Source organism: Choloepus didactylus, chromosome 5 (genome assembly GCF_015220235.1).
Source record: "Choloepus didactylus isolate mChoDid1 chromosome 5, mChoDid1.pri, whole genome shotgun sequence".
NCBI classification, from domain to species: Eukaryota; Metazoa; Chordata; class Mammalia; order Pilosa; family Megalonychidae; genus Choloepus; species Choloepus didactylus.
In genome coordinates, this window is record NC_051311.1 from 2,230,069 (window position 1) to 2,254,244 (window position 24,176).

Genomic DNA, 24,176 nt, shown 5'->3' on the forward strand with positions numbered 1-24,176 from the left:
ACATATTCACCTAGTAAACAGAGAAAAGCTGAAAAAGTAAACGAAAACCAAGCACGATCCCACCAAGCAGTTTTGTCCTGAGCCCCTCAATGCGTGTTCTTCTGTTAGGAAAGCCCGTTTTGTACGCTGTCCCCTTAACACATGGTGGGTGTCGTTCTTGTTATTACGTTTTATCCTACTGTGGCATTTTTATTGGTTGAATAATATTCCATTTTAGTAATGAAACGTGATTTACTTAGCTGATTCCCTGTGGTCAGAGAATGAGATTTTTTTCTAGTTTTTAACTATTATGAACATGGCTGTAATGACTTTTGTTCAAAAGTCAACAGGCTCGAGGCCGAGAGTCGGGTGGGGAGGACACCGTGGCTGGGGTGGGCGACGAGCCCGCAGGGGCAGGGGGCTGTGTTCCCCGCGGGGTGACTGGCCAGGCCTGGGCCGGGGGTGGCCGAGTCGGCTGCCCGGGACGAGAGCCTCCATCCCAGGCTGATGGCTGCAGAGTGTTCTCGGGGCCCCTTGGTGGCAGCCGCCTGGAGAGAGTGACCGCTGGGGCCAGGATGGGAGGTGACTGCTAGCCTGGTGTGGGCCCTCGGGGGACAGCCGCAGCCTCTGCAGCCAGGAGGTGGCCGTGGTCAGCAGCCAGCTGCCGGGCTCTGCAAAGACGTCCGCTCGCCGTGGCCACTCCTCTAGGACAGGGGCCCGTGCGGCAGTTTCCTCGGCCGCGGGGACAGTGATGTCCCCAAAACATCAGCCGGGAGCAGCACGTCTGGCTCCAAGGATGGCGGGGCCTGAAGGTTCCGGTGCAGCCGGACGGCCCCAAGCCGCAGCGGGGGATGCACCTGTTCTCCCCGCAACCTCGGGGCATGGGTGACTAACTCCTTTCACCTTTGCCATTTTCACGGGCAAAGGTGGGATCTTATTGCTTCCGTCATTTGCCTTTTAAAGTGCGAGCTAGGCTGGATTTTCTGAGGTTTGCTGGATATTTGTATTTCTTTCTTTCTTTTTTTGAACCATATATTTATGTCCTTTACCGTTGTTTTAAATCATATATTTATGTCCTTTACCTGTGTTTTTGTGGGTTCTTTTTTTTTTTATCACACATTTGTGTCCTTTACCTTTATTTTTTTTGGTTGGTATCTCCATTCCTTATTTGTTTTCTTTTTTACCACTAATTCATGAGTTAAAGACGTTAAGTTTTTGTCTGTTACAGATGTAGCATGTATTTTCAAAGTTATCATCTGCCTTTCCATTTTATTTTGGTGTTTTTTTAAATGGAGAATTTTAAAGTTGTGATGTAGTCCAATCTCTCCACATTTACTTTATGACTTTGGTCTTCGGTGTTATGCTTTTTTAAAATAGTCCCTTTTTTTTCACTTCAAGAAGATGTAAATATTTACCAATTATTTTCCTCAAAAATTTTTTTATATTTAAACACTTAATCAAGAAAAGAAGTTGGGTTCTCTGGAGAGTGCAAATTCTGCAATTTATATGCAGCCAGTGAGACACTGTAAGCATCATATTTATTCTCATGACGTGGCGGAGCTTTTGGACCTGCCTCTGGGATTTGAGTTTCTGTCCGTTTGTCCTGCTGTTTCCAGTACACAAAAGGCGCATAAGGAGTGTTTTAAAAGGACCCGTGCCAAGTGCAGCCCCCTGACGGGCGGATCGGAGTCCCTGGGTTTGGGACTTGGGCGTGTGTAGACGCTTTTATAAAGGAAACCTGCTGGGATGGTTCTGATTCACAGCCCCCTTGGCTGGTATCAGAGCTCCGATGCCCAGGCTGCGCCCAGAACGTGCCCACAGCTCCCCGGGGGGCCGATGGCCGTGGAGCCTGATGGGGCTGTGGGTGGAGAGAGGGTGGAGACCACTCAGCCGGGCAGTGCCCAGTGCTGCTGCAGCGTGGGCGAGTGGAGGGTGTCCTGCGAGGTTGGTGAGGGGAGAAGGAAGGGGCGGCGGGTGAGCAGCGTCGGGGGCAGCGAGGAGCGGAAAACGGTGACTGAGTCCCGGACCAGCCCTGCGGTGGCCTGATGTCCGCAGGGACCCCCGGAAGGCTCGGCACTGATGGCAGAAAGGCCGGAGCTCTCTGTGGCGTGGGTGCAGGCCCAGCGGTTCGCCCAGCAGGAGCAAAGAAGAAACCGGAACTCGGCTCTCTTAGTGACTCCTGCTTGTTGCTGAGTGGCCAGAACAGTTTTCTCACATGAGTGACTGTTCTGATTTTTGTTATGCCACAAGCCAATTCCAGGGAACCAGGGACTGGGGACGAGCAGAGGCTCTCACGTGGGCACTCCACACCTCAGGGAGCCTCCCCAAACCCTCCAAGGGCGGACGCGGCTCTCTCCGGGTGGGCAAAGGCGCCTCGAGTCCCCCCTTCCCTTTTACAGGAAAGCTGACCGTGCGCCCGGCCGGCCGCCTGGGTGTCGCAATGTGCTCGGCACGAGAAGCGGGAACAGGGCGTCTCCACTGCAGGATGGGGTGTTTCCTCCCCTACCCCTGCCGTTTGCCAGGAGGAGGCTTCAGGAAAGCGTGCCAGTTTTAGGATGCAACCCTTTTCTCGAGAAACAAGCGACCACTCCATCAGTGGGGGGGATCATCCCTGCAAAGGAGGCGCCAGCTGTCGGGGTGAGGTCAGCGGGGCCCCAAGACATGGCGCTCGGGGGCCATCAACAGGACAGACCTCACGGGTTTAGTGTGCAAAATGGGACACTCGAGGGCTGCGTGCGAGCTGTTTGGAGTGCATGTCCCGGGAGGGAGGGAGCGCAGGAACCCGCACGGTGGCTCCACGGGGCTGTCACTGTGAGTGGGAACGACGGGCGAGGCCGCTGCCTTCCAGGGGGTCGGGGCGGCTGTTGAGGACGTGCAGTGGGGAGACAGTGCTGTCGTTTCCGCACTGACCGTGGGGTCCCGCCCGGGCCTGCCAGTGCCGCTGTGACGGCCCACGGAGCGGGCAGCTCGAACCACAGGCAGTTACCACCTTGGTTCTGGGGCCACCAGTCCACACCGAGGTGCTGGCCAGACTGCGCCTCCGCTGGGTCCTGGGGTGGGGTCCGGGGACCCTGACTCAGCCTCTGCTCTGCCTCGTGGCAGCCCCTTCCCATCTGCCTCCTGCTGTGCCACCGTTCTCTGCGGTGAGGACTCCAGCTGCGTGGAGACAGCCCTGTGAGGACTGCGCCGCGAGCTCCAGCTTGGCCTCGTCTGGACCGTCACATCTCCAAAGGCCCTGCTTCCCTGCTGGGCGGTTAGGGCTGGGGGACAGTTCCACCCAGAGCAGGGGCACCATTTCTCTTGGGTTCAGCTTGCTGCTGCCGTTGCAGGGCTCTGGGATCCCTCTTTCTGGGTGGGGGACGCCAAGGACTGTAGAGCCACAGGTCCACCCTCCCTTCCCTGCAAGGGACCCAGATGTGGGGGTGCCTCGTGGCTGCCCCGACCCCCCTGCTGGGGGGTGAGACCCTGGGGGTGGTGTGAGCCCCCTTCCCTGCATGGGGAGAGCCAGTGCCCGCTGCCCTGACGGGGCGGATGGGTCCTGTGTAAGGGGGAATCTGCCCAGGACCCCAAGCCCTTCCTCTGGCTCAGGGGTGCAGGGTGCTGGGGCAAGCTCCGTGCCTCAGCACAGGTGTTCCTGGTAGGCCCACCTGTCCAGGCAGGTGTCCCCCAGGTGTGCGGGGACGCCGGGCAGTGGGAGCTGCAGTCCCCTTCCCCGGCTCGCCGGCTGGTGTGCGAGACACCGGCAAACGCCGAGGCCAGTGTGTTTATATGATCAAAGCTGAGGCGAGGGCTCCACGGGTGAGGGGCCGGGCCCACTCCCACACGTGCCCGGTGTTGCCGCTCAGCCCGGGCTCACCTGGGGCCCTGCTACGTGTCCAGGCCCCTCACGTTCCTAAGCACCTTTAATAACGAAGGAAACATAGCTCAGGCCTTTCAAACCATTTCAAAATCTGGAATATTTATATTTGACAATGAGGTGACAATATGCTTTTAAACGTTTTATCTGACTGTTTTATTTAAATGCATTCAATATTACATCCTGTTTATTCTAGAGATATTCTTTATGTTTATGTTATATTTATATTAATTCCCATTCACTAGTCTAAACACATGTCAACTGGCAAAGACACCCAGAATATACTGAATGAAAAGCTAAAGACCAGAAAGTTTTCAGAAATAATCTTTTAAAATGGGATATCTAACAGTGGACAATGTGATCAGATTTTATGCTCCATGCCAGTGTCAGAGGACTCAAAATTCTGCAGTTTTACACTGTGTAAAATCCAGAAACAAGACGTCTATTTATTTGTCAGATTTATGCAATGCCTGGCAGGGCACTGACAGAGTCTTAGCGCTCTTGAATGTTCTGACTGACGACACAATGCCCTTTTTGGGTGGAAAGTTTCCACGGTGATCTCTTAGCCTGTGACCACCTCTCGGATGCTTATTATTCTTTGGTGGAAACTTGCCTACAGCTTTGAGCACAGGCAGTATAGAATACTGGAAAATGTTTAACCAACTGGATTTCTGGAAAAAAAGAGCCTGGGTTTGCAGCCTTTGCCAGTTTCAGTGGTGTAAATACTCCCACCGTGGCCAGTTGCAAGCGGCCCGAGAGATGTCCCATCGCTGATCAACGTGGGGAAGGCAGCGGGGACAGCTCGGGGCGCAGGGCCGGGTGGCGAGCGAGGGGCGGGCGAGTGCGAGCACGGAGCTCGTGACCGTGGCCCCGGGTCTCAAACTTTTCCCGCCACCCCCTGCCCCCCATTTGCGGGTCTGGCTACCACGTAACGGAGCCAAGTTTAACAACTAGGAATCGCTCTTGCGGTTTGCTCTTTTCTGACATTTCCTATTCCTTTCCTGATCATTGAAAACAGTAAATTATGAAGGTGGGGCCAACCTTTATTTCTTGAACACGCACGTGGCAGCTTCTCTGCGTGGGACCCTGAGCGCCTGACCGCCGCGTCCTCCCCCGCGCTGCGCATCAGGTGTCACCGGCCGCCCCACGCGGCGCCTCGTGCTCCTCGGATGGGCTCACGGCAATTGCACCGAAGTGACAGCCTTTCTAGTGACCCTCCGAGGGAATTTCAGCTCCTTACCTTTCCTTTGCTCTCGTTCTCCGGGAATGTTATGATGAAAAGTGCTTTGTGTCTTTGTTGTTTTTGTAAATTTTGATACACCTGTTAATTTTCTTTTCCTCCAGTTTTTTTCCTTAGTTATGCCTAAACCATTATTTTTTTAGCTTTCCCAAGAATATTTTTCCCTCAGGAAAAATGAATTTGGAGGCTGTCTCAAGACTAGGCATGCTTTTTCTGGATAATTTTCCAGTTTGACCTTCTGGAGCTGGGCGTGGGGGACAGTGCCTCCCGGCTCAGCCTAGACCTGGGGTGGCCTGGCCGCAGGGGGACTGGGGGAGTCGTGAGGGCCCAGCTCGGGGCACCGGTTCCCTCCCTCTTCCTGTCGGCTGCGTGACCTTGGAGACAGGGCTCACTCTCGCGGTGCCTCCGTTTCCTCCTCTTTAAAGTGGGAAGATAATAGTATCTACATCGTCACGTTATTACGGGGTTAAATGGATGAGAAGAGCAGATGCAGAACAGTGCCTGGTGGGCAGAAGCAGTAAGAGACCCCAGCCACCCTCCTCCCCTCCCCTCCCCTCCCCCACCTGCTTTCCTCCCCCTCCCCCTTTCTCCCTCCCCCCGTCCTCCCTGTTCTCCCTCCACCCTCTTTCTTCCTCCCTTCCCCCTCCTCCCCCTCCCCCTCCTTCTCCCCCCTCCCATCGTCTGCCCCTTCCCCTCCTCCCCGCCTCCCCCTCCCTTCCTGTCCCTTGCCCCTCCCCTCCTCCCCCTCCCCCATCTTTTACTCCTCTCCCTCCCCCTCTTCCCCTCCTCCCGCTCTTTCTCCCCCTCCTCTCCTATCCTCTGCCGCTCCCCCTCTATCCCTGCTCCCCTCCTCCACCTCCCCCCACTCCCACCACCTCCTCCTCTACTCCCCCCCCCAAACTCTCCTTCTTTCAGTCCATTCTGGCCGCGTCTTCGCAGGCTCTTCTGCTCTCTGGGAAGTTCTCCTCCACCTTCCACTGGCTCAAAGGCCACCCACGGCCCGGCCCGGCGAGCCCCGGACGCTCTCCCACCTCGGGACCTGCTTGCCCTCCCACGCCCCTCGCAGTTGATGATTCCGTCCTTGCTGGGTGACTGTGGGTCAGGTCCGGGACCCGGGACCCGGGAGGCCTGCGGCGGGCACAGCACCTCGCGACCCGCCGTCCCCAGCGCCAGGGCAGCCCGGCCGAGGCCCGGGGGTTTCTCTGCCCCCCACAGCGGGCGGGAGTCCAAATGCAGCAATTTCACCATCAGCTTCATTCCCGTCTGCTTCTCAGCTGCCTTCCGTGGCGATTCCTTTTTTCTTTCTCTATTTTGATTTGAATATATTTTCTTGGTTTCTTTCTCTCTTTGCAAGAGACACGTGCTCACTGTAGAAAAGCCCTCACTCCTGACTTGCTACGATGTATCCCATTATCTCCCCGTGGGCTGCAAGGGGAATGTCAGAGGTAGAAGTCAGAATTAATGTAGACGAATAATAAAATCCAATAGATGTTGCCTACTTAAATATTTATCTATTATCAAAGTCACATTTTCTTACCTTCTCAGTTTGCACAGTAAAGACAAAATGTTTTGGCAGCTGGCCTTGGCCGTGGGGCGCGGCAGCGTGGCCGGCTGGGGTCGCTTTTCACGGGCAGCGGGACCCTCCGGGGAAGGGAGTGGAGAGCCCTCTTTATGCTCACTTCTTTCACGGATTTTGCACAGATAAATCTAGTTTTACCCAAATAGAACCTAACAACAGCAGAAAGAATCCCAGTGGTAAGTGGACATTTAAAAAATCATAATCCAGAGGGAAACTAGCCACGGAGCCACAGAGGGACAGCACTGCCCCCACGGAGGTCTCCACGTCGCAGGGGTCAGTCTGCCCGGCCGCGCCACTGCCCACAGGGTTCCGTGTGTCCTGCAGTCCCTCTGCCCTCCGGCGGCCACCAGGGCCTTCCAGAGGGGACAGCAGAGCCCCCGCATCCCCCAGATCTAAGTGAGTTCTTCAGCGTTTCAGGCCGGAAAGTCCCAGCCCTGCGTCACCAGCTACTGGACCCGAGCATCTGGCCAAACCCGGGCCAAGGACTCCTTGTTCCTGCCGTGGCTCTTCCAGCCTCAGGCAGCGAGGCTCCCGCGGGCCGTTCACGGTGTTAGTGTGTCACTTCTTAGCTTGCCACATCCTGACCTGGAAACAATGCTGAATCTGCAGTTATCTCCAAAAGCCCAGGCTGTGCCCTGCGTTCTCCTTGTGGACAAAGGAATTTGGATTTTCATTCAAACGGTTCTGGCCACCGGAGAGGTGGAGGAGAGTTCTCAGCACATGACACGCTTGAAGAAATACACTTTCTATATTGAATTTGTTTTAGCAAAATGAGAGATGCAGTTAATGGGAGCTTCTGAGTTTAAGAAGAGGTGATTCCTTGGGGGTTAAAATAATAGTCAATCAGTATATAATTTTCTCTCATCCTTGAATATTCTTGATGTAATGAAACCCATCAGGCCTCAGTGGCCTTGGGCTGCTGAAGGGGACTTGCGGGGCCCGGGGTCAGTCTTTCCTGAAGGACCAGAGGTGAGCTCTGTCTCACCAAGAACTGAAAATACCCTTCAAGTCTATAAAAATACTCAAGTCACACTTAAAGTTCAGTAATTAGTTAATTATAAAAAAGACAGATGAGGTTTATTGTGATTTTTTAAAACTTAACAGTAAGCCAGCATTTCATTAGCCTTCAATCATAGTAACATTTATTTTAACATGTTTTCATTTCAGTTCGATATAGTTCAACAAAGTTTTATTGATTTTGTCTCTTTAACCTTTAGAGCTACTGGGTGTAATGACTCCTTTCAAATTTTGTCTTACAGGTAACAGGGCAGCTCAGCATGTTTGCCAAGTAAACTTTGCCAAGGCCTGATAAATTCTTAGCAACAAAAAAGGTGCAGAAAGCAAAGGCTCAGGTGGACACGTTTGAAAAATAATGTGCTACCTTTCATGTATAAACATGATACTGTGAATACTATTCGTCATCCCTTAATCTCAACACACGCATCCACAGAGACAGGTATACACACACCTGTGCACACATACACTACACACCTGCATGCTCGCACTCACACCTGTGATGTGCATGTACACACCTGCACAAACTCCTTGCACAATATAACACACCTGCACGTGCATACTCACACTTGTGCACATAATGCACACACCTGCATGCATACCCTCACACACACCCACTTGTGCACATGCACACACACCTTCTTGTGCATACTCACATTTGTGCACACAATGAATACACATGTGCACACATCTGTACATGGCTTGTGCGCACATTTGTGCATGCATACATCTGTGTGTATATGTGTGCACAGCCCCCACGTGCACGCACACACCTGCATGGGTGTACACACACTGCACACACACACCTGCATGGGTGTGCACACACACACTGCACACAGGCACAGCAGGATGGTTATAGGCCAGTGGAAGCTTCCCCAACTCACACCCACCTTTCCCTCCCTGCCACAGAGGAGCGGCTCTTGCTACTCAGCCATTCTGGCCAGTTCAGAAAACCTTTGGGAAAAAGCATATAAAAAATCTTGGATTCACTTGTCACTCTTCACTGTGACACTAAAGAGCAGACAGGTCCTTGTAGTACCAACTGCTACTGGTGACCCGCAGCCTGTTTCTTCCCCCACAAACGAGGAGGTCCATCCGGTGAACGCTTAGATGTTTGTGACTTTATGACATTCTTAGGTTTTATGATTAGCAGATGATGTGTTGGCTGCAGACAGGCAGGAGCAGCCAGACAGGTGAGGCAAGTTCACCCGGGCGCTGGCTCCCGCTGCCCTTCTCACCTGGCACGTGAATTCGGGCAAGCCCTTGGCCCGGTGCCCATGCTTGTAACACGGCACCAGGGGCCTGATGGTGAGAGGTGGGCAGGGGCGGGGGCCAACCACACCCAGGACAGTAATGACCCGTGCTCCAGAGAGGCCCCCACCCACATTTTATTTTATTTTATTTTATTATTTTAATTCCATGTAATTTTAATTCTAATTCCATCGCCATTTAATTTTTAACCTGGGTTCACCGCAGCTAACGGAGACTGGCACACCACATCTCCACTTTGCAGCAAGTCAACGCTGTGAGCGACGATCCAAGTCCTCGTGCAGGAGGCGCTGCAGCCCCGCAGCCCGTGGGGACCCCCCAGCCTGTGGGGACCCCCACACTGTTGGCCCCGTGCGTGCCCCCCAGGCCCGAGGCGCCGTCCGCACCCCTGGGGCTCCGGGGCGCCCTGTTGCGGAGGGACCCTCAGGCCGAGCTCCTCCTGGCGAGCTTCCTGCTGTGGGCAGACACCGTGGAGTTGGTTTGCGTGGCCGGACACCCCACCGTCTACAAGTCGGGCTGGCTGTACCCTGTCTACACAGCTTTATTTCTCTGCTTCGAATTGGGCTCAAGCCCCCAAACCCTCTTCTGAACTCCCTGGGCGTCCTGCTCTGGGACTTGCCCTTCATTTTCATCAGACTTGGTTTGGTTATCACCCTGGGCATGGTCCCGCCATCCTGGGCCTCTGTAAAAGCGTCTTGGTGGCCTTCTCCTTCCTCTGCTAAAATTCCCTGACCCGGGTCAGGGTTTTCTCCCCCGGCGACACACCTTCATTTTGAAGAAACGTGCTACAGTAAACACTCTTCCTTATGTAATCATTTTATCTGGGGCACAAAGATCTTGCATGTATGAAACTTAAGAATAGACTGCAGAGAGAAGAAGCCATTTTTTATAACCACAGCATATCAGCTTTTTAAAATGGTTTGTCATTTCACAAATGGTGCTAAAGTTAAGCAAAGTTTTCCTCTAAGTTGGTGCTCCTGGATCTCTAGAAAATGTGAGTAGTTTAGTTTCAGTTAGGTATTTATACTACGCTTTTTCTAAAAACACTCTTCTGGAAAGCCTCTTTCTTTTTAAATGAGAACATATTTTCCCACTAATTTAGTCCAAGAACGAGCTTTTTATCATTGATATATATAATAAAGACCATTATGGGAATGAATGAATTAAAATTAACTTTTAGGAAGTGAAATGAAAGCTATCAAATAGCTTTTAGATTATCCTCTTTAAAAATTTGAAAACTGAAGTGTTAGAGCCTCCTCCAAACATGGGGTCATCTTCCTTATTGCACTGAGGAAGTGGCTTTGATTTAAGAGATGATTTCAGTACAAAAACAACTCCCTTCAACAGATTTTTGGCTCAGTTTAAAGCTTAGCAGTGTAGCTAGCACAGCAGCCCTAGCCTAAGTCTTGTTTCACATAGTGAAGTCAAGGCACATCAGTAACGCCTAGATAAGGCTTTATGATAGAAAGCCCTAAATGGAAGTTGTAGCTCTCCAAGTAAGTATTCCAGGTGTGAGGATTTGATACCCTCATAGAAATAATCAAGTACAAACTTTAAAACAGAAAGCTGGAATTACAAGTATAACCGCAAATGCTGCAGTATCATGTGATAATATATAATAATGTGCAAATGCTGCAGTATCTTACATGATAATGTATAATGTGGAAATATGGCAGTATCTTATGTGATTATATGTAATGCATATCTTGAAGTTATAAAATAATTGGATGTGTAACTAAGTAACTTGCCTTGACCATGTTGGCACTCCCACATCCACGCTGGGCGTCCTCACTGGATGTGGATTTTCAGGTGCTGGGAGGATCCGGGGGGCTGCTGTGCAGGGTAACAACCTGCACAGCGAGGAGATTCCGTCAGCTGTGGTCAAGTTAATGTTTGCAACTCCAGCATGACTGTGACATTGTTGCTGTTTGTTTTTGTCTTTTAAAGTCTCTGTTGGTCCTAAAGGACAATTGTCAGTAAGGAGTAAGGAGAGGGAAGGGACATGGGATGGAGCCCTCCAGCTCTGGGCACTGTGCCGTGTGCTTAGTGGGTGGTGATCGGTGCGGTGGACCTGGTAACCGGACTTTACTTGGTGAACTGATCGATAACTTTTCCTCTTCACAGCCATTAAAACATACATTGAATTAAACTTACAAAACCACAGTACACTACATAGAAGCTGGATTACTTAAACATAGCTACTTCTCTGTAGAAATGGATGCAGTAAAAAATGAAAAGAAAAAAATGCATAAAATATATGCAGCTGGAGCCATTTTCCTGTGTAAAGTGGTTATTTCCATGTTAATTAAAGTTCTGTGTTTAAGCAAACCTTTTATTGTGATGACGGCTTCACTGGGCGTGGCTGCGTGGGTTTACTGTTCCCAGCTCCCTGACTGGCTGATCCCAATCCCCGGCAGGCTATTTAGCAATCTGTTCTGACAGACAGACGGACAGCCCAGTCAAGGGGGAGGAAACGGAGAGGCCGGAGGCCGACATGTGCTCTGCCCATGCAAAGGGGCTCCAGGCACTCGCCAGGAGAACTGATTCACGGATGAAATCGTATCCCCAGTGCACGGCTCGGGCCGCCCTGTGGAGATGCAGCCTGTGGGAAGGGCGCCCCCTTGGGTTGTGCAGTGTGCAGCCTGCCCACCCTCACGCAGCACCTGAGAAATGCAACCCAGGCACCTGAGTTTTCATTTCATTCACTTTTCCACTCCAGATGTTCATAACAATGATGGCTTACAAAAGGCTTTACACACATTACCACGTGCATCCTGGAAGACATTTCATTAGTTCACTCATTCCACAAATGAGTATGGTTTATAAGAATATGTAATTTGCAAAAAAATCTTGGTAAAACTGGCAAAAATACTCAAAAAAGGAGTATAGTCTATTTAAATCACAAATTGGTTTTTAAGAATTTGAGGATAATATTTACTATAGTAATATTTGTTGCAAAAGTTTACATTTATACATACATAAATCTTGATTTTCCAGGACATGTCTATTAAAAAAAACTCATAATTTTTCCTAGTGTTAAAATTAGGATATTAATGGATTTTAAGAAATGCCCACTTTCTCTACAAAATCCTTCTTAAAAACAGATTATTTTACATACCTTAGAAAATAGGTGTTCAAGAATATTTGAATGAATCAATATAAAATTTGCACTCCAAATTGCCAAAAGTTACAGTCAGCAGTATCTATTCAGTATAGTTCCGGAAAGCAAGCCCAGTGTTTTTGTGTCTTTGTTTCCACAGATAAATCGTAGGTCATTTTCAGATTGTTAAGTACATTTTTATCTTATTTGTAAATATTCTTTTCAAATATTAAATGGGTCAAATAACCTTCTAATTAAACTGCTCTAGATATACTTCAGATAAATAATCCAATACTAAGAATTCGGGTTTCTATAATGTGACTTTTCTACTAAACAGCAAATGCACTATTGGTGTTTTGATGTATTTTGGTGAGGATTGGAAACTGTGAAGAATAAGAACGTAAAAAATAGTGTTCCGGCATCATTAGATCAGTGGGTCAGAAAGAGCTTTATAAAATGCAGATGCAGACGGGGTGGGACTCAGGGATCTAGATCCTCCGGCAGGGCCCCGAGAGCAAGGAAACTACCAGTTCTCTCCCGTTCCATTTCACATCTCAGGCACACCTTGGTTGTCATTTTGCTTTCATCTATTATTACTCTTTTGCACCATTTCATCTTCTACTTTTCTTCTGACTGAGTACAAATTACCTTAATGCCATTCAAGTGAATTTGCCCCTTAAAAGATAGACATACTTAAGAAAACACACTTCTGATCGATCACCAGTTTTGTCTGTGAGAAATATTAGAGCAGGTTACCAAAGAATTTGTTGAGCCCATTTTCTGGGAACTATTTCAGAGCAAAGAGTCACAAAGTTAATCTTCTGTGGAGTTGTGTGGGTGTGAGGTGGTGAGTGTAGGAGGAAACGAGAATTCAGTGATTCAGTCTTGCCAATTAGAAAAGAAATGAGGATTTCCTTATTTTGTAGAAATACTTCTTTAGCTTGAAGGAAGCATTCACTAAAAACCACCACCGCCAGTAACAACTAACCAGAATCCAGAACCAAAGCTTAGTTGAAAGGTATAAGGAAGATGGCAAGAGGCGGCTTTTTGTTTGTCTGACCTGATAAATATGTTCCCATGGGTCACGGTCGGGGTCACCCTCGGTGGGACAGTGGCTTCACCTTGTTTCCAAGCTGCCGATTGTACCACTGCTCCCGGAGCCCATTTCACATCTCTGTGAAGTTTAAAAAACCCTAGATATGTGTATAGAGATAATGCCACTGTATTTACTTCTGAAACTGACAGAAATCCAAATTAGCAGAACTTTTAAAAATTTATGTAACTTATTTACATTTAAAAGCCTAGTTAACTAAATACATTTTCCGTGATGCCAGAGAAGCAACATTTTAGAAAGAAACATTTTTCGTTTCATCTGTTCTATTTTGTAACCAACTTTTTGTTAGTCAAGCATTCATTAGTGGAAAGAGAAACATTTCCCCCCATCTTACATTTTTTCCATCTTTTTCCCTCTTTCAGAATAATGTTAAATTTACAATGTAAAAGTGTAAATCAGTACAAGCACTATATCACATTTCTTGTTAAGAAGTATAGTTCATAATTTTATCACAAAGATGGCTACTCTTGGCACTTTCTGCTTGAAGAGAAAATAAATGTTCATTTAAATTTTCAAAAGAATAATGTTTCCAGCAGCTTCTTTTTGAATCAGCAACATTCCCCACACTCCACTGTGCTGGCTGATTATTAATACTGACTTCAAAATGCTCTCAACTCGATTTTTACTTCTAAAAGCCAACCCAATAGATGTTTGGAGGTGGTGGTGTGTCTTACGAAGGATCTGTGAACAAGCTGGTTTGCTTTTCAAGAAAGAATTGTGCTTGTCAAGAAGTGGAGACACACCCTCAACTGAAGGTCAGCTCTGCGTCCCAGGCAGAGAGCCCTGCCCGGCTGGAGAGGGTCCCCGGGGTGGGGGCTGGGCTGCAAGCTCAGCAGCAAATGCTTTGCCACTGTCTTCTGGGGCTTCCATCTAGAACATTCTCTCAGCCTGGCAGTTTGCTCTCAGGCCCTGCCTCACTCTCATTTCACAGGTGCAAAGCTGGGAGTGAGCTGTTTCTTTTGAAGCTTTCCAAGAAAAAAGCCTCCCACACACGGAGGGGTCGTTGCCCCCGACAAAGCTGCCCTTTCCGTCTCTGCACAGGGGCTGCTTGGGGTCCCCGGCCCTGCTCCCCGAGCCCGGTGCGGCCAGGTGGGCCCGGCCCCCCACCCTGCCCTGCTCCCCGCCCCTGCTGGCTCCCACACGTGTCCTCCGTCCCCTTCCTCTCTCTGCCCTTCTCAGAAGTCAGCTTACAAAGCAAAGTTGTAACTTTAAATTCCTGTTTTTCCAAACTCCCTCATGTGACAGGATATCTCCTTATTGGAGGTTTCCCCTAAATCCGGGAGCCCGTTAAAAGCCGGTGCTTCCTCCGCGCCTCCTTTCAGCGGGCAGCGGGCCGGGACGCAGAAGGCTCGGTGCCCTCGCCCTGCCCGCTGGACACCCCCGTCCTCCCGGAGCGGGACAGCCGGGGCCATGCGGCCGAGCCTGCTGCTGGCCCTGCTCGCCCTGGTGCCGGCGGCCACCCCGCTGCTGGGTAAGTGGGCCCTGGCACCCGGAGCAGGGCACCTCGACGCTCCGGGTGGGTGCCCAGCTTCCCCGCCCCCAGCTCTGTGGGGAACCAGCGGGCAGGGGTCGCGGGCAGGCTGGGACCCCGGGGCCGCCCCCTCCTGCCACCGTCCCTGCCCACCCGGGGTGCCAACCCTTCTTCATTCGGGGAGGGGCTTCCTGCTCTGTGGTTTGCTCCTTCCAGTTCCCGATTTGCTATTTCTGCCTCATCCCCAGCAAACATTGCCAGGTGTCTGTTGGCCAAGAGGAGGACAGCTTGGGGGGCTCCTCATCCTGGGTCAGAGGGCGGATCACAGGGGTCCCTGTGATTGCCACTCCTTCCCAGACAGAATCTGGGGACTGTTTCCATCCCTCGTGGTGTCTGTTCTAGAAAGTTCATCCCCCTCTGCACCGTGAGCTGTCGGACGGAGCAGAGCAGGTGCAGCCCTGCCTCCCCGGGGGCTGGGGGCTGGTCCCCGGGAACGGGCTGCGGGCTCAGAGAATTCAAAGACGCGAGGGAGCCTCTCTCTGTCCCCAGACCTGCCTGCCTAGGCTGCAGGGTGACAGTGTCTATAGGAATTTCCAGTCCCACTTCTCTTTGGAGCATGTACACAGGGGATTCACCTTGGTTTTTGGCTCTGGGTCCCTCTTGGTCTCTATCAGATGAACAAATGCTTGCCCACAGTTTCTGGAAAGGCTCCTTCTCTGCGCCCGGCTGCCAGGGTGGGGGCATGGCCGGGAGCTCCACGGTCTTCTCTGCTGGGCCGCTCGCCTTCCCCACCCGAGCTGTGATGATTCACCGATTGCAACACGTAAATGCCCAGGACACAGGGTACGTGCCTCCTGGCATGGCTCCCGCGTCCCCGGGGCTGGTGGGGAGCAGTGTGATCACGCTTAGAGGGCAGGTTTCCCAGGAGACATGCTGAGAAGCGCTGGGGCCTGGGGAGGTGCTGTACCCTACCAGCTACAGAGTATCTCTCTCAGTTAATCGTGGCTGCAGGAAGGGGGAGCTTCTCCACCCAGCCTGGGACACTGCAGCGGGAGGGAGGGCACGTGTTTGGTGCAAGGGGACAGACATGTTCTTTATGGCCTGAAGCCTGAGGCTGAAACCAGGGGCATCTGAAGGCTTGTGCTGTTCAAATAGAACTGGCTGCTTCAGAGGAGTGAGCTCCCTGTCACAGAAGGTATTCAAGTAGAAACTGAAGAACAGGGCTATTTATGAGACTTGGACTCTGTAACCCAGCACAGTCCAATTGAAGCATAGCACAAGCCAGAAAGGCGAGCTACAACATTTAATTTAAAAACTTTGAGTAGCCACATTGAAAGAAACAAGTGAACTTGATTTTATTAATATATTTTATTTAACCCAATATATCCGATTTATTGTCACTCCAATAACTAACCCATATAAAATTCCTTGGGATATTTTGACACTCGGCTTTCTAAATTACACCTCAGAACTGAGGTGCCTCTTGCTCTCCAGCACGGCTGCATCCAGCCTCGCCGTGGTTCAAGCGCGTGGCGGACACACGGCCAGTCAGGCAGCTCGGATACAGCCCTCGTTTTCTCGGTACTGGTTCTGCAGGCTTTAGAGCAAAAAGGGTTTCTTAGTCTGCATAGGAGTTTTCCCTCCCAGAGGTGGGAGGGTCTTACTTCCTCCTCACAGGAGCAAATATGGGAGATGGAGGGAGGGCGGAGACTCTTCACTTAGAGGAGGAAAAACGGACAAACACCAAGCGGGCAAGGCGCCTCCTCCAGAGCCTTCTCTCTCCCCGGGGCCGCAACGCGTGTGTTACTTTCCCAAGCAGCCCCGGCTCGGTTAGCTGCAGCTGCAGGGACCCCCGCCCCAGTGCTCACCAATGCCGCAGCCCCCGCTGCTGCCCCTGGGCCCTCCTCCGGGGTCCGCGAGCCTCTGGGGGTGATGCTAGGGACGCTCTGGTCCCTGAGGGTGGGGGAGACCTTGGTCTGGCAGCTGGGTCTCTCCCTTCTCCCTTCTTCTTGGCAGGGACAGGCGCCGTTGAGAGCTTCCTGGGGACAGACTCGGTGGGAGGTGGCAGAACCAAGGTGGGCACTGGAGAGATCTCAGCAGAGGATTCACCTGGAAATGGGGGCTCTGGCTCACAGCCAGTGGGGCTGGTTCTCAGAGGACTAAAAAACACTCATTTGATGTGAGATGGTTGCCGATTTCCATGGTCTAAATATTCCCAGCTTGGTGATTTCATGTTTCAGCCTTGCAGCCGGACGTCGTGGAGTGGGGCGGGGATGCTGACGAGGGGCTCTGCTTCCTGGGAGTGGGCACAGGGGCAAGGAGGGGCCAGGCAGGACAACACGGGGCAACACGCAGCAAATCGGGATTACAGGGGACAACACAGAATAACACAGAGCAACATGGGACAATACAGGGCAACATGGACAACACAGGGCAACACGAGACAACATGGGACAACAAAGAAAAACACGGGACAACATGGGACAACAAAGAAAAACACGGGGGAACACGGGGCAATGCAGGGCAACATGACAAAACATGGGGAAACACAGGAAAGCATGGGGCAACATGGGACAACATGGCACAACACAGGGAAGCATGGGGAAACACGAGATAACATGGGGCAACACAGGAAAGCATGGGACAGCATGGGGCAGCATGGGGCAACTCACCTTTTACACGGTCCTGGTCCTCTTCCTGTGTTGATTTCTGCGTCTAAAATCATGCCGGTCATGAAATTTTCATGGTAATGTGCTCAGTCACCTGAAAACCTTGCTTTCTATAACCTTTCTTGCACTACTTATTAATTCTTAGATGTATTTTATTTTTCACCAAGCTGGGTTTGATGGGAGAAAAGCACCCTTTCCTTGTCTTTTGTACTCCGCTTGGTGGCTCACTTGGCGGTTGTCCGTCTCTGTCTTGGAGCAGATGGGGAGCCCAGCTTTCGGCAGTGCAGTAGGAACTTGGGGTGATCTGCCCGCACTGGGTGCGAGTCCTGCAACAGATGGTTGGACGCCAGGGGCTGAGGCGTGCAGGTGGCAGATGCTGCCCAAAGCATGCTGGATTGCAAAGGGGCGGTGTGTGTGTGCACGTGCGTGTGTGCTTGCACATGTGTGCATGTGAGCATGTGGGTGCACCAGCATGTGGGTGAGCGTGTGCACATGTGTATGTGCACACACACACGTGAGGATTTGTGTGCATGTGTGTACATGCGTGTTTGTGTGTGTGCATGCGTGCACATATGTACACCTGTGTGAGCCCCAGGACAGGAGGACAGTAGTAGGTGGGAGGGATTCCAAGCAGCTAGGGTTACTGCACCCCCTGCAGCAGCCACACCTGTCTCTGCTCCCGCTCACCTGCTCACCTGAGGGACCTCCCTCCCCCCGAGCCACAGTGGCTCCCTGCGGTGGGGCTCTTGGTGTGAGAACACCCCGATGGGAATGGGAAGCCCCCCACCACGCTGACTTGTGCCCGCCCCAGGTGAGCGGCCCTGCCCCTGAGCCTGCAGGTAGAGCCGTGGGCAGGACCAGGTTCTCATTTCACAGAGAGGAGCCTGCTCATCGGGAGCTTGCACGACGGCTCAGAACTCACAGGCAAGGGCAGGAGGTGCAGTCGTTTTAGAGCAAGTTCTGTGAAACTCTTTCCTCATGACAGGTTTGCCAATCCTTTAGATTTTTTTTTAAACTGAGGTTACTAATAGAGCAAACCAATTTTGGCCGCTAAACTTAACTTCTGCATTTGGTGTATAGTTTTTGCTTATACACTTCACTTTCCGTACATTTTAACAACTAGTGGTTTAGATTTGATTTTAATGTAAGACAGAAATTCCGTGATATAGAAATCTGCATGAGTTTAACCCTTGAAAGTGATAAAAGAAAAGCTTCTCATGCACTTTCCCCACCCCCCTGCCCGCCCAGGTCGGGGCGACTCTCCAGGTGTCCCTCCCAGGTGAAATCTCACATCTTCTCTGGGGGGCCCATGAGTCGGACAGCCTCCCACCCAGAAAGCAGAAGGGGCTCCCCGAAGGGATGGAACGGGGGAGCTCATGGAGGCGAATGGGGGCACGGGAGGGGGCACGGAGGAGAGGCTCTGACTGGCCGACGCCGGGTTTCCGTTTTGCATGGGGGGTGCCGAGCCGCGGGGAGCAGCGGCCCTGGATGAGCCTGTTGCTGTCGCCTTACGAGCTGTCGGGTGAAACCTGCTTCCACCCCAGGTGCTGCTTATCAGCCCCCCTGGGCCTGTTCCGTTTTCTGGGAAACTCCCTGCAGGTCAGTTTTCTCTCTGGAAAAGCCCTTCTCGGATGGGGTCCCTCCCGCAGTGCCCACCGTGCGTGCCATTTTATTTTACTTGACAGAACTGTCCCGGGCAGAGTCTGTCTGTCCTTCCTTGCCTGTGCCCGGAAGGGGCACACATGGGGCGCTCCTTTAAGGCTGCCCTCGAAAGCGTGTCCCCACCGGGCTGTCCTGGCCTGGGGTCCCAAGTCCTACCGTAAGGGCCTGTGGACAGTGCCTTGGGGTGCATGTGGGGGCCCCTGAGCCCGGGATGGGGTATTCAGCTGTGTGGTCATTTGGATGTGAAAAGGCGTAGGAAGCGGAGACGTGAGCCACAAAGGGTCGTGGAAGGAATGGGGTCGCAAGCAGCCATAATCGGGGGGTTTGTGTAATTACAGTACAGTCCCCAAGGTGCAGCCGGAGCCACCGAGGGAGGCAGAGCTCAGCCTGGGCACAGCCACCCGGGGGCCCCACGCTGTACCCCTGCCAAGGCCTAACGGCTGGTTAGCAGGCTGCCCAAGTCTCACAGCTAGTTACCAGGCTGTCCAAGTTCTCACAGCTGGTTAGCAGGCTGCCCAAGTCTCACAGCTAGTTACCAGGCTGCCCAAGTTCTCACAGCTGTTTAACAGGCTGCCCAAGTCTCACAGCTAGTTACCAGGCCATCCAAGTCTCACAGCAAGTTAACAGGCTGTCCAAGTCTCACAGCTAGTTACCAGGCTGTCCAAGTTCTCACAGCTGGTTAACAGGCTGTCCAAGTCTCACAGCTAGTTACCAGGCTGTCCAAGTTCTCACAGCTGGTTAACAGGCTGCCCAAGTCTCACAGCTAGCTAGCAGGCTGTCCAAAATCTCACAAATAGCTAGCAGGCTATCCAAGTCTCACAGCTAGTTACCAGGCCATCCAAGTCTCACAGCAAGTTAACAGGCTGTCCAAGTCTCACAGCTAGTTACCAGGCCATCCAAGTCTCACAGCTAGTTACCAGGCTGTCCAGGTTCTCAAAGCTGGTTAACAGGCTGTCCAAGTCTCACAGCTAGTTACCAGGCTGTCCAAGTTCTCACAGCTGGTTAACAGGCTGTCCAAGTCTCACAGCTAGTTACCAGGCTGTCCAAGTTCTCAAAGCTGGTTAACAGGCTGTCCAAGTCTCACAGCTAGTTACCAGGCTGTACAAGTTCTCACAGCTAGTTACCAGTCCGTCCAAGTCTCACAGCTAGTTACCAGTCTGTCCAGGTTCTCAAAGCTGGTTAACAGGCTGTCCAAGTCTCACAGCTAGTTACCAGGCTGTACAAGTTCTCACAGCTAGTTACCAGTCCGTCCAAGTCTCACAGCTAGTTACCAGTCTGTCCAGGTTCTCAAAGCTGGTTAACAGGCTGTCCAAGTCTCACAGCTAGTTACCAGGCTGTACAAGTTCTCACAGCTAGTTACCAGGCTGTCCAAGTCTCACAGCTAGTTATCAGGCTGTACAAGTTCTCACAGCTAGTTACCAGGCTGTCCAAGTCTCACAGGTAGTTAGCAGGCTGCCCAAGTCTCACAGCTAGTTACCAGGCCGTCCAAGTCTCACAATGAGCTAGCAGCACCGGCTGCTTAGTTCTCGGGAATTCTGGCTCTGTGGAGTGTTCTGGCTGCAGCAGTAGACGCCCTCTTGCAGGAGGGGTGATTGGTTCACATTCTAGCATTACTTGAAGGAGCAATTTCCCAGGGTTGTTTCCTTTTAGTTTAAATTCTCATAGAATTTCCTTCTTATATCCCTACTTCTCTTTATTTCTCGTCCTTACTTTTCCCTTTATGTATATGTCTTAGTTTAGATACCAGATTTAAGATGTGCTAAGTCATTGAGCAAAACCAAGCTCTGGTCATCTTTCTCCTGACTGCCTTTGTATCTTATGCTTTCCTCGCGATTCCTCCTGCCCTTGTCGCTGTCGTACAGTCGAGGTGGAGCCTGTGCGTGGGCTGGTGCCAACCAGGCCTGGCCGCGGAGCTGCTGGTGTCCGGGCCCCCTCAGTCGGCCTCCTTTCCAGGCGGGACACATCGTCGCCAGCCAAACGGAACATTCCAGAGCCGGGAGCTCCCCCTCCAGCTCGGGACACAGCCTGGCCTCGCCAAGGCTGCTGGGCCGGAGCCTCCTGGGCTGGCTCCCCCTGTGCTCTGGGCCCAGGATCGGGTCGAGGGGCAGAGGGAAAGTGGGGGGTCCCGGGGGCCCACGGAGATCCAGTTGTGCAGAAGGAAGCAGCAGCTCGGCCGAGGAGTGGAGGGTGTGCAGTCAGAACCTGGCACCGTCTCGCTCCCAGCTGCCATCAGGGCTGTTGAACGGGAAATCCACACGGTTAGGCTGCGCAGAGAGGGCAGGAGAAAGCAGGAGGCGGGAGGGGAAGGAGGTGAGGGCACGTGCCCTCTCGGAAAGAATCGAAGCTGGAATAGAAAGAAGATGTCGCTCTAGGCCAAAGTCCTTCCAACTGGACCAGGCTCACAGACCCCTGATTGCACTGACCCTCCCCACCCCCTGGGGGCAGGCTGGCAGGTGTCACACCCCTTTACCAGGTGAGAAAACAGAGGCTAGAAGAGCAGGTGCCGGCAGAGGTCAGCTGGGCAGGGGCTGGCTCGAGGCCCCGTCCGACTCCGATGCCAAGATGTAACCTACCAGCGGGCGTGAGCGGCCGAGAGAGAGGAAAGCCTGGTCAAGAGGGCAAGAGGTCAAGGGAGGGCTCAGCCCCCTTTATTTGGATCCTTAGACTTTTCGCCTGCAGGAGGCAGGGAATTAACATTCACTGAGGTTCCTGCATGCCAGTGGTGCGCTGGGTGGGTGATGCAGTGGCCTCAGTGGGAGCTGCCTGGACCACGCCGTCGGGGCTGTGGCTTCTCCGGTCCACGGGTGAGGCGGCAGGTGGGAGATGGGTTAGACCCAGGAGAACCAGGAGAACCAGGAGAACTAGGACCAGCCGCGAGCCTGCTGACCCCGGGGACGCCCCTCTGTGCACCCGTCTCCTCCGCCGAGGCTGGGGACGCGCCTCCCCCGGCCCCACACCTCACACCGTTTCAGACCCACGTCCCCAGTCACCAGGGACCCGCACTGAGCGGTTGCTGTGTATCAGGAGCAGTTCTGAGCGCTCCGGGCAGATGGCCTCACTCGATCCCCCCACGCGCAGGTCCTCTTCCCCACCTCGTTCTGCAGAGACGTGGCTGGTGAGCAGGGGGGCTGCTTACCTGGGGTCAAAGCCTGATGGGGACAATACAGAACGATGAATTAGCTCCCAAGCGCGGCTGTGGGCAGAAGAAGAAAGAAAGGCATCAGTGCTTGCCAAATATTTGTTGAAAAATAAAAGTGAGGTTAGTCAGATGAAGTTAGGATGGGAGGAGGGCCTCTCCAATTCTGTAGGTACATTTCTGATGTGTATGTGTTGAGAACAAACAGCTTCATACATTTGATCCCATAAATGAGATTGCAGAGAAATAGATATAGCTAATCCCACTGACCCCATTTGCAGCCTTGTGCTGTTTCTATTGCAATAGCCTAGTGGGTACAGACAAGACAGGATGCTGATGAATGTACAAATTGGTGTGGTTAGTAGTAGCAAAATGCTGCAGCCTGCCCTGGGTTGTGTTCTTGGAACTCACTTTGAGAGGAAGAAGGATGACAGTTTTGAACCAGAGGCATTTGCACATGACGATGTAAAAGTGAAATGACCTGTTGACTACGATGTTGTCAAAATGCTTCTCCACAGAGTGATAATTTTACATTTCCTTGTATTGTCTGGCAAAGGCAGTATCAGATCTACCCTGTTTCCTAATGCATTAGAAGCCAAAAGATAAATATAACAAACAAGAATAGGCAAGTTTATCATGAAAAACAGTTAACTTTTCATTTCCACGTACTCCTTCCGTAAGTATAAATGTTTGTAAATGGCTCTTCAGTAAAAATAAGCTGTTGGGGGGAAAATGAGTTTAAAGTAGACCCTAAACTATTAATCAGTTAAATTAAATTAGATGATTTATCTTGTTCACTGATCACTAAGCTTCCAGTTTAATAAACCCTCTTTTATTCATTCAACTGCTATTTGGTGAGGGACTGTTATGTTCCAGAAGCCCCTTCCCCTGGACTTCAGGTCCCTGCCGGGGAGATGATGGAAAGTGGGGAGACGAAGGGCAGAGGACGGATTTTAAGAGGGAGAAGGATGTTGGATGGAAACGAAAGGGCCACCTGCGTCACCAGGTCGGCTCCCGAGGAGCTGGCCCCGAGGGCCGCGGGGGCGTCCCAGGGAGAACCACGTGGAAGCTTCCAGGTGGGGGTGCAGGTGGCAGGACCGACAGCTGATCATGGCCTTGGAGGTGAGAGTGGGAGCCGGGGGTGCAGGGGGCAGCCGGGGCTGGGACGCCTGTGGGCTGTGGTGGAGTCGGGCTGGAGGCTGGCGCCGAGGGGCAGCCTGGGGGTCCGCCCGGGCAGCGGCGTCACCCAATGGCAGCTCCTCTCTGGGGAGGACGGGCTGTCGGGCCAGGGGGCGAGACCCAGTGCAGGCCTGGGGTGGAGAAAGGTGAGAGAAGGGCAACTCCACCCACCTGAGTGCACCTGGGGCCACCTGAGTGACCAGGAGGGCACCCCTAAAACTTGACTGAGTGGCCGAGGCATGAGGCAGGAGGCAGCTGTCAGGAACGGCGAGGGTCCCCAGGCAGAGGTATGGAAAAGTGCCCAGCACGCCCGGGTGGGAAAGCGAAAGGTGGCTCAGCAAAGACAGGGCACTCTCCAGATAGATGGTGGCCCAGGTGAGCCAACAGGTAAACGTGGAGGTAAAGCAGAGTTTTCAGAGTTTGCTGCTTTGGGATGAGAGGGGCTGGTTTCCTGATGCTTGCGTGGTCAATCACCCCAGTAGCCACTTTTTAAGCCGACTTTGTTCTCCTCTCTCCTGTGTCTGCTGTGTGGACTTTGATTGCATTGGCCTCGTGGGGGCTGCTCCTTGTCCCCACGCGTCTGTGGGCAGGACCAAGAGGGGACGGGACAAGGAAGGGGTTGCCGCATAGGAGGTAGCCCCCGGTTTGGGCGACAGCCGCCAACTCTGGATGCCCCAGGGAGCAGGTGCCCTGCCTCCAGGCCCCGGCGAGGCCGAGCCCAGCTCAGGGCAGCAGCAGGCTGAGGAGCGGGATCCAGACCCCCAGGCAGGCAGGAGGTGGGGTCCCCACTGAGGCAGTGGGGGGCAGAGCGAGGGCCCGCGAGGAGAAGACCCCCTGGGGGGCCCCAAGGTGGTGGTCCCGGGCGGGTGCGAGGCTGGGGTCGGCAAAGAGTGGCCAGTGGGGCGGGG

The 24,176-nt window shown here is 52.6% G+C and overlaps 1 protein-coding gene across 2 annotated transcripts in view; it reads left to right on the top strand.

The window, feature by feature from the left end:
* Positions 1–14,461: 14,461 nt before the first annotated feature.
* MRC1 (mannose receptor C-type 1) overlaps positions 14,462–24,176 on the top strand; it is a 79,936-nt gene continuing 70,221 nt past the window's right edge. For both annotated transcript variants that reach the window (XM_037837661.1, XM_037837662.1), the window contains exon 1: positions 14,462–14,622. In XM_037837661.1, the coding sequence (XP_037693589.1) occupies positions 14,562–14,622 (61 nt within the window). In that variant the 5' untranslated portion in view covers positions 14,462–14,561. The remainder of the gene's footprint in view (positions 14,623–24,176) is intronic.